At 39.9% G+C, this 10240-nt stretch overlaps 1 protein-coding gene and 1 long non-coding RNA gene across 8 annotated transcripts in view; one reads left to right on the top strand and one right to left on the bottom strand.

Moving 5' to 3' along the window:
• LOC119293737 (polyadenylate-binding protein 4-like) overlaps positions 1 to 3851 on the top strand; it is a 5294-nt gene extending 1443 nt beyond the window's left edge. Inside the window, exons 2-10 of the mRNA XM_037572109.1 lie at positions 560 to 678; positions 765 to 958; positions 1075 to 1331; positions 1424 to 1530; positions 1616 to 1805; positions 1895 to 2181; positions 2262 to 2393; positions 3101 to 3280; positions 3376 to 3851. Coding sequence (XP_037428006.1) covers positions 560 to 678; positions 765 to 958; positions 1075 to 1331; positions 1424 to 1530; positions 1616 to 1805; positions 1895 to 2181; positions 2262 to 2393; positions 3101 to 3280; positions 3376 to 3585 — 1676 coding nt within the window. The 3' untranslated portion in view covers positions 3586 to 3851. The remainder of the gene's footprint in view (positions 1 to 559; positions 679 to 764; positions 959 to 1074; positions 1332 to 1423; positions 1531 to 1615; positions 1806 to 1894; positions 2182 to 2261; positions 2394 to 3100; positions 3281 to 3375) is intronic.
• Positions 3852 to 5602: 1751 nt separating this feature from the next.
• On the bottom strand, positions 5603 to 8602 carry LOC119290799. Of its 7 annotated transcripts, none has more exons than XR_005142060.1 (5): positions 7871 to 8602; positions 7330 to 7799; positions 6634 to 7095; positions 6279 to 6510; positions 5603 to 6185 (listed from the first exon to the last, which is right to left on the bottom strand). It is a non-coding gene; the product is annotated as an uncharacterized LOC119290799 (long non-coding RNA). The 7 variants fall into 7 exon arrangements; XR_005142062.1 differs by having other exon boundaries at positions 7330 to 7766; XR_005142061.1 differs by having other exon boundaries at positions 7330 to 7482; positions 7709 to 8600.
• Between the last annotated feature and the right edge of the window lie 1638 nt (positions 8603 to 10240).

Raw genomic sequence — 10240 nt, 5'->3', positions numbered from 1 at the left:
GGAGGGAGGGAGGGAGAGAGAGATCAAGTATCGTTAAGAAAAATTGACCATATTTGTGTTTATTGGTACTACACCTCCTTTTGTGCAAGTTTTGAAATAGTGGTCTTTCTAGTAAAATGCATGGTGATATGCTGTGATGTGGAACAAAAGATTAGTATGATTATCCAAATTTGAGTTCTTTTTTCCATTGAAGATGGTAGAAATAATAATTTAGGGAGACTTTGCCTGCACGTACTCCCTTTGTAGTACATTTCCTTACAATGTTTTGCAAGTGCACAATTTCCAATTTTTAAATTAATGTCTGCTCCATTGGAATGTGAATGAATAAGTTGACTACTATTGTCTCGTTGTGGCTCTCTTCAGTTTTCCTAAGCTTGTTACTCCTTTTAAATATACTGAAGGCACAAACAACTTGTCTGCTTTTCTATTTCTTCGTTTTCTCTTTCCTTCATTTTCTTAGTACTGATTTTGTTGTTCAACAAATGACCCTATGCCCAAACTAGTTCTATTTATGGAGGGGCAATTGATTGGCTTTGACTTGTTTTTTAACCGTTGACAGCAACGACTGCTTTGGAGCAGATGAATCATAGCCTTATATTGGACAAGCCAATTAGAGTAATGTGGTCTAACCGAGATCCTGATGCCAGGAGAAGTGGCGTTGGAAATGTGTTTGTTAAGGTAAAAAGATATATATGTTCTTCATGTTAATATTTCTCACTCTGCATTGCCATATGTAAGTACTAACTCGATATATTAATTGACAGAACTTTGGTGAGCATGTCGACAATGTAATTCTTCAAGAACTATTCTCCAAGTTTGGAGAGATATTATCTTGTAAAGTTGTTAGAAATGAGGATGGCACAAGTAGAGGCTATGGTTTTGTTCAGTTTGCAGCGCAAGAGCCGGCAGACATCGCAATAGAGACTCTTAACAACTCTTACTTTGAGGGCAGAGAATTGTAAGTTAATGTTTCTGTAATACAACTAGTACATGACTTAGTTTTATATTGACTATTTCTTTTTTTTAACATTGCTACTTACATGATTTTGTTTTACAATGATCAATCTTGTATAGGCTTGTAGCTCATTTCGTTAAGAAGAGCGAACGATCAATCAATAATGATGACAAATACACTAACTTGTATATGAAGAATATAGATGACGACATGACAGAAGAACTCATTAAATTGAAGTTTTCTCAGCATGGTCAAGTAACTAGTGTGAAGATAATGAAGAGAGATGATGGGACATCCAAGGGTTTTGGGTTTGTCAGTTTCAAAAACCCAGAAAGTGCCAAGAAAGCAAAAGAGGCCATGAATGGGATGGCTCTTGGTAATATTACTGCCATGCATTTCATTTCACAAATAAATTCTAATGGTCCATGCATTTTTACTTAACAATGTTAATTTTATTTTTATTATTAGGAGCGAAAACTTTGTATGTGGCAAGGGCTCAGAAAAAGGCTGAAAGAAAGCAATATTTGCAACTCTTACATGAGGAAAAGCGGAATGAAATAATCACTAAGAGCAATGCAAGTTCCATCATTCTCATTTTTATTTATATTCACGTATAGCCTTCACATCTTTCATTTACAAATGTGTATTTAATTCTGACAGGGGTCCAATGTGTATATTAAAAATATTAGTGATGAAGTTGATGATGACACTCTTCGCGAGCGCTTTGTTGAATTTGGAAATATTACATCAGTAAAGATTATGCGTGATGATAAGGGCATTAGCAAAGGATTCGGATTTGTATGTTACAGCACACCCGATGAAGCAAAGTGTGCCGTAAGCAGCATGCGTGGTAATCCTCTATTTATTTTTGCACCAACTCCATATTTATACATTGACATCACGATACTGAGAATGTTTTGTTTTGTTTGAAATAAATAGGTGTCATGTTTTACGGCAAACCATTGTATGTTGCTATTGCTCAAAGGAAAGAGGATAGAAAAGCTAGGCTGAAGCAACGTTTTGCTGAACTTGCTACGATGGCAGGAACTGCAAGCCCTGTGATCCCCACAGGTTATCCTCATGTGTACTTTGCCCATCCCAGTACACACTTTCCTCAGGGTCCTTCAAGGCAAGGATTCATGTATCCACCCATTGGGCTCGGCCAAGAATGGAGGCAGAATGTGTACCCTTCGCCGCATAGTATCCAGCAAATTCATCAACCACTCGTATGTTATTGACTTATTCTACTTAAATTTCATTTTTTAAGTGCAAAAACTTGGTTAAAACTTGTTTAATTTCTGCATAGATGCCAAATACTCCAAGGCAGTACAGAAAGAACAGGGGACGCATGACCGGGAATATGATGACTTTTCCCCACGCCGTTAATTATGTGTCACATGCTCAGACAGCTAAAGATTTCATGTCCATGTCCCGGCAGGTATTAACAAATTTTAAACTGTTTCTAACTTTTTATATTGAGAAAACAAATGTTTCATGTTTGTCCCTATTTAAATAGTGGTTAGGGCTAACAATCTTATTGCAAATTTTTTTACACCAACACGGATTACTCTGACCACTAATTTTCATTACAGTATAATTCAGCAAAACTATATGGTCTGAACATTATTTTTTAGACAAACACACGTGTATAATTCCAAGTATCTAAGTAAAATTGAGAGATGATAGTAGTCATGATTAGAAAGAAACATATGAGCATAACGACTTTTAAGGAATAATAGGATGATATTTTGTTTTGTGGCTTTTTTAAACGTATATCCTTGTTCCTTTAGTTACTTCTCCTCCCCCATTACTATTGTCAATTCAATCATACTAAGTAGACGTTGTCTTGTGACAGAACTTCACTAACAAGGAGTGCTAAGCTACCACTTCGCACTTTATTAATTAAAGACAACTTCACTAACAAGGAGTGCTAAGCTACCACTTAGCACTTTATTAATTAACAGTATTTGACATTTCTTTCCTCCTGAAGAGTTAAGTTGCTACATCTTACGTTGTCTTGTGACAGAACTTCACTAGCATGGATTGCTAGGAAGGAACTACCTTGCACATAGTTTACATTATCTGATCTAGTTATGCTTAGTTTATTTTCCTTCTGGAGAGTTTAAATCGCTACCTGTAATGCAGCAATTCGGCCATGCAAAGTACATAACACCCGATGTTATGAGCAATGGCCTGGCCATCCATCACGGCGGCCCTATTTCATCGGTGAACGATTCTTTCGCCAGCTTGCTAGCTGCTGCTCCACCTGATCAACAAAGAGATATGCTCGGGAATAGGATATATCCACTGGTCGAGAGATACCATGTAATTCCTCATCTACTTTGGTCCCTTATTTTGCTTCTTTCAAACTAACAAGGACCTAACAGTTGCACTAACTTGGTATGTCTTGTCTGCTGCAGCCTGATCTGGCCAGTAAGATCACTGGAATGTTGCTGGAGCTGGATACTTCTTATCTGCTCTCGATGCTGAATTCGCAGGATACCTTGTCTGCAAAAGTTAACGAGTGTGTGCAAGCTCTGCAAGGGCAGCAAGCGGCAAAAAATAAGCCCGAGGATCTGGAGGCCCTACACCCTGGCTTCCTCGACTCTACTGGTGTAAACGCCAACTGAGAGGGTTCACAACCAGGCCAAGAACCTTCCATTTTCTTTTCTGGACAGGGATTTTTGGGAACTAGATAGCCGTTCTTTCTTATTATAGTTTGTGAGTTTTTACCGATTGAACTTATGAGTTACTTGTTACTACAGAATAAAATATATTAGATTTAGCTAGAACCTTGTGAGTTTTACTATTATTATTATGGCATCATATGAATGAATCCTATAGAGAATAATGACTTTTGGTGACTTTACTATGTTGCTCTTCCTCTGACGTTATGAACATTTCTGCCTTACTAATTTTGTTGCTTTATTATTGCTTCTGTTTATGGATGATTCACTGAAAGTCCGCAAGATTTCTCCATATATTTTAATTTCTTGTGGAGTTTATATATAGAGATTAAAGTGTAGACCTGGTGTCGTACACTCGTCATATACTCATATCGGACTATATCTCTAAAACCATGTAGATCATCTGAAGTCCAAGCTGTTACTAGATGTGTATTTCTGATTTTGTCTCATACAGATTTTGTGGATGTGTTCTGACTATTGAGGAAGCCACTGCCGCTGTGTTGTTACGATACTACTAGTGAACCCGTTGTGCCAAATGACGCAGAGACCTGCTGATTACATGTTAGCGATGAAAAGAAATCCAGGTTTAGTTACGGGTACTCACATATGACAATAAATTTAATATTTTTTAGTTGGGAAAAACAAAGATTATTATCTACAATGAGATGTATATACATAATTAAATTTAACTAGGACAACGCCCGTGCGTTGCAACGGGGGTGTAATAAATATTTTACTGATTCAACATCAATTGTATCAAACATACTCTCTCCGTCCTGAAATACTTATCGAAGGAATGCATGTAGACGTATTTTAGTTTTAGATGCATCCATTTATATCCATTTGTGTGACAAATTTTTCCAGACGGAGGGAGTATACATTTAGCATCCTCGTATTTTCCTTCATTCATCCACTATCTCGACCTTTCCAATCCAAACACGTTTTGACCTATGTTTTCTACTTCTTCTTCTGAAGAGAAGCATTATTGCATACTTATGTATCTTTTTCAGCGTTTCATCTAAAGGTATCAAGGTGATGAAACTTTTATTAACCATGAGCCATCATCAAAAAATGTTTCATGGGAAGCTGAGGACGATGCAAGCCATTAGCAAGTTAATTTCATCCAATCACTTCATGTGCCAACAGTACTTGTCTCTTCAATAACCATGGCCTCTGTTGCGTTGCAAGATTGATCATCCCTAAAAGCAGTGTCCATATCCCATCAAGAACATACTTCTTTGCCTTCAATTTAAAATTATCTGGTTCGAGGAAAGGAACGACAAAATGTTTTATTTGAGAGGAAATAAATGGTGCCAATATTTTTCATTAGATGCATTATTCACAACAATATTTTATGTCTTAATGCTAATCTGTACATCGGGTCCGTTTATAGAACCTGTACATGAGAACAATGCCATCTAATTGTACCTCGAGGTAATTCTTCAAAAGAAAAAAAAACACGCAGATATTTCGTTAGATACAACTAAAAAGCAGAATTGACATTCTTTCCTTCTCTCAAATGCCATCCGACAAGGAAAAACATCAACGACGAGAATATCACAATAAATATTTAGTGTATCACAAATATAGCGTATAATTAAAGTACTCAATTTCCAGAATGCCAATTTAAGAACTTCAAGAAAACTCAGACCTAAGTTGATGCCAATTTAAGAACTTCAAGAAAACTCAGACCTAAGTTGACTTCGAGCCTGGGTTAGGGCACTCAACCATGAACATCTAGCTCAGTTGCTTGCTTATTTATGGGCTGATCCATTGGAGAGTAAAATAGGCGGTTATTAGGTAGGTATAAAAGTTTCTCATATGTGTAAGAGTAAAACTTGATGTTGTACCATAGAACCCTGCAAAAATTACAGCTACGTTTCAGAATCATCAGGGAATTTGAAGAAAAAAATACTTCCAATACACAACAAAATTTAGTAAGATATGAGACGTTATTTCATTCAGAGAGTACAAGATTAATTTGACCAGATTCAAACTCAAATCTTGCACAGAATATTCTAATTCAAAGGATACAAAAAGTAAATGGACAAAATCTACCAAGAAGTGGTGCTACATGTCTCTACTGCCACTGCTGGAAATGCTCCATGTATCGTCAGTATCAGTGGGAATGCCTAGTACTAAATAAGGGAGCTGTAATTTGAACAACAGAAGGTCCCAGAACCACACGTCAAGCAACATCTCGTAGCACATATAGCTCCTCATCCTCTGTATAGTGTAAAGAGCCCAATCTCATTCTCACTAATCTATCCATGAAAATGAACTGACATAAGTTTTAGCATGCCAAGGAAAGGAGATGGTAGCATTTGGTTTTGACAGGGTAGGGAGGAGCTCGGACAGAAAAAGGAGGTGGAGATAGCTTATTAGCCTTGCATGCAAAAATAACATGTCGAAGGCTGGGAGGAGATCGTGCGCGGACGGTCAGCGTGTTTGCTTGAGCGAGCTGATGGCCGACAGCTATGCTCGAGTGCAGACGGAGCACCGAACTTGAGTTTGATAGGAAGCGGCATAGCTCGGACAAATGCCTGCGTCAGTAAAAAAAAAAGTAGAAACTTCTCATAATTGCAGTCATCCATGAGAACAAAATTTTGCTAATTCACGAAGCTCATAGTCAGAACCTTAGAGGCATTATTCTCTTGTCTTGTCAGCGTGCTACACAGCCATAGTCAGAACTCGTAAGTTGTAGTACCGTTATATGCTTGGACACAAATTTTTGAGATAGATTATTGCTTGCTTCATGGACTCGTGCAATCAGAGTATCATAGTATCATTAACAATGACAAGAGCTTCCGAATTAAGTAAAAGATTGCTTCATCCCTTCTTGAATGCTTTTTCAGAGAACCTGACAAACTAACAAGGCACTACGTAAGCGACCTAACATCCAAAATTACAGAACCAAAAAGATGCAGTATGTTCATTTCCTAATGATTTAAAATAGAACAGATGTGCCTATAATAACATAAGTAGGCTTACCTTAAGTACCTCTGCAAACTATCCTTCGAAGCCATTCGTACACCACTTTTTCCCGAACCATGATGCTGAGACAGGACTAAGAGTATCACTCAACTCAAGCAAGTGCCATGTAAAGCAACCAGTGAATATCATTTAAGCTAGCTGATAATAATGACAAATTATATTGTATGAATATGATGTTAGTACACTTCAGCCATCATTAAATAAGCAATGAGGATCATAATAGCAACTTCACGATTAGTACAGTGTCCGAAAAGAATACCAAATTAGAGGAACAATTCATATGTGCTTTCATTGGCAAAACAATTTTATTTTGACTTGGATCCATCGACAAGAATTCAAGAGGTCATGGAAAACGCTTTGCTGCAGATCAGATCGAAGGAAGCACCTGAGCTGGCCACTGAGTCTTCAGGGAGAGTAAACGTCAGCGGCTCCACATGGTTGGCGAAATAATCTTCAAACCTAAGTTACACCATTAATAAAAACAGTGGTGAGTAACATGAAACCTAAGATTCAGAGAGATCAATGAAGCCATCGTCAAAGGAAAATATTTTGGCTGCAATATTTTTGTAAAGCAAGTAAATCCAGTAATGTAAAATTAAGCAGATATACATGGCTCAATGATGCACTATCCCATATTAAGCAAAGTGTAAACACTTAAGCTGGGCCAAGGTAATGCAATCTTGGAGTGCTCACAATTGTCTCCATGAAGGCATTCAATAGGACGTTCCAGCTGATCCCTAGCTTGTGCATCACCAGCAGTTCTTGCTGCAGTTACATATGCGCAGATTTGACAGGGAACCATTAACTTCAGCAGAAGTTTTCTCAAGTAAACCGTCAAATTCAGACCTAGCACAGGGTGATACAATTTAGTCAGTGGTGAAATGGATTACCAAAAAGAACATAGGGGAGAACATGTATAGCATTTGTGGAGCATGTGCTTATTCTGGATTTAATGATTTTTCAGATATAGTTAATTAATTTGCTCTCTTATTAGGCCAAAGATAATTGACTTATACTCCAGTATAGAAGAATCCTCTGCTACTGTTTCTATGAAAAAAGCTGATGACTTCACATCATTTCGGTGTGCCGTGTGCCGGTGTGCACATATATGCAGGCAAGCATCAAATATCCTAAGCGATTCCAAAAAGGTGAAGTCAGAGGGCCTGCACCATGCGAAAATTAGTAAATTCAAGAGAAGCACCGCTGCAACCTGCTCAGCGATGTGGGTTCTCACCAGATCATCGGCGGCCACGCGCGCCACGGCTCACGCATGGGTGGGGGCTGCACACATGCATATGTGCGGGCTGGCGGGCCGGCGTTGCGATCTAGTGCTTGGGGATTAAGAATGCGCGCTGCAGGACGGACACAAGCTGCTCATCTCCATCGCCTCCCGTCGATGCCGTATCGCAACGCGGCCCTGGAGCTGAGCTGCTGCAGGACACGGGCACCACCAGGACTTCCTCGCCGGTCCTCGCGCCCTCTCCTTCTCACTGCCCCTCCTTCCTTTCTATCTCTCGCCTCACATATGTCTCTCTCATAGGTGCAGCGCCACCGTATCCATGGAGAGACTCCGCCGGAGCTTGCCATCTCGCTCGGAACCGGCGAGGAACACCGCCGCCATGAACTTGGAGTTCAAGCCCCTCCGCTGGACCTCCTCCCGCGCCTCCTAGATCGCCTCCACGCCGTTCCGAAACAGGATCCTGCCACTGCCTCACCTCCTCGTCCGGATCTGGCCGGAGATCGCCGTCGCCGCGCCCGGCGGCGCGCAGCAGCATGGCAGGGGTGGCGGCGCACTGGAGGTGGAGATGTGGGAGGGGTCGTGCTCGTGGGTGTTTTTTTCCTTTCTCTCTTAACTAAAAAAGGATCGCGGGTTGAATACTAATAAGTGCAGCGTTCTTTCTGCAAAAACGAAACGTTTTCTGCACAGCCACTTAAACAGGGACCGCGGGTTTATTTCAAAGAAACAAATGGGTTTTTTCACAAAAATGCCGGCGACGTACGACCACAGCCAACCGCTGGTTTATTAGGCCTTACTTATATTATATACTATATTATACAATGGGAGGTGCTTAGGGGGTGCTTAGAGAAATAAACCAGGCTTTTTTTAAGCACCGGTGCTAATTTGTACAGGATTAGGCACCGGTGCTTCAGAAAAACCCGGTTTATTTTTCTAAGCATCTCTCTAAGCACCTCCCATTGTACAAGGCCTTAGTAGGTAGAGATAGCATATGCTTCTATTTGAAACAAAATGTATGTAACAAATCTAATCCTCTTTAGTAGAAAAAAAATTGGTATTTTGTTGTCTATAATGAGATGTATATACAAATTCTAATTTGGCAGCATAAAGTTATATATTCTATAAGATGTGAACGACGGACACCACAACCAGAGATATTCACATTAGCGACAAAGTTATCTACAATCCATGTGAACGACATGTTTTGCTGAGGCGGCCGTTTCGGGGGCGTTGATTTCTGTTTGGCAATGATGATGACGTCAAGAGGAGCTTGGGTGGCGGCTCAGGCTTCGGTAGTTAGATCTTACAGGCATGTCTGAGGTGCTCTTTCATTGGTTGCTGAGTGGTTTTGAAGTCGAAGCTGCGGTGGAGCGAGTCCAGGTGGTGACGAAAACAAACAATCGCCAATCGGTGGTCGTTTGCGGAGGGTGTGGTCAGCGCAAGTCCTGCATATGTCCCTTGCAAAGCTCATCTTCAAAGTCGGAGTTGTCGGCTGTTCGCGTGTGTGGCCATCTGTTGGCATGTGCCAGGTTGGCCGATGGTACCCATGTTGCATGGGTTGAGTTGTATTGGTTTTAGCCTAATTTTCCTCAATTAACCGGGCAATTCTCACTATCTTCTTAATCACTGAAAATGGCAAGTCGTTTGCCTCGTTTAAAATAAACATCAGCGACAAATAAAATCCTTGGGCTGGCACTTGACAAAGTTGAAACGACTCCGCGCCTTCCAAATATGGGAAGGATATTACCGATGCTGTCCTGGGTTGGCAGCCCTCTGGGTTGCATCAGTTGCCAAACAAAGGAGAGATTAGTAGGAATCAAAACGCCAAGGATTGACCAAATCACAACAGCAAAATTGCGGTCATTTTTCATGTATACATGGAGTGTCAGGTCATAGCATTGCTGAAGCGGGCTAAAATTCAGAAGAATGGATGAGAACAAAAATGATGTAAAGTCAGGTCTCGGTTTAAAATCGGCATAAGAAAGTAGTATTTCAGTAGAGTTGTATCAGAATGCACAAGGGCTTAGTAACTGCAATACTAATTTACTCAAGGAAGAGATGCATAATTTACTCAAGTAAGAGCTGCTCAATTTTGTCAACAGAACAAACTGTAACAGGATGGTGGAATTATATGTTTATGTGTACACACCTTCACAATTATAACTTTATGTAACAATGCACAAAGGAGTAGAAGCTACAATATTAATTTACTCCAGAAAGAACTGGTCAATTCTGTCATCAAAACAAATTGTAATAGGATGGTGCAAATTTTGTAAACCTTGAACGGGGTGCATAGTACCTTCCAAAGCCTATTAACATCAAGATGTAATAAGGCAAGAGAAAATGATTGTAACTATCATCTAATTG

Source organism: Triticum dicoccoides, chromosome 4B, assembly GCF_002162155.2.
Source record: "Triticum dicoccoides isolate Atlit2015 ecotype Zavitan chromosome 4B, WEW_v2.0, whole genome shotgun sequence".
Lineage (NCBI taxonomy): Eukaryota > Viridiplantae > Streptophyta > Magnoliopsida > Poales > Poaceae > Triticum > Triticum dicoccoides.
Note: the sequence above shows the minus strand (reverse complement) of the source record. Positions and strands in the feature narration are given on the sequence as shown.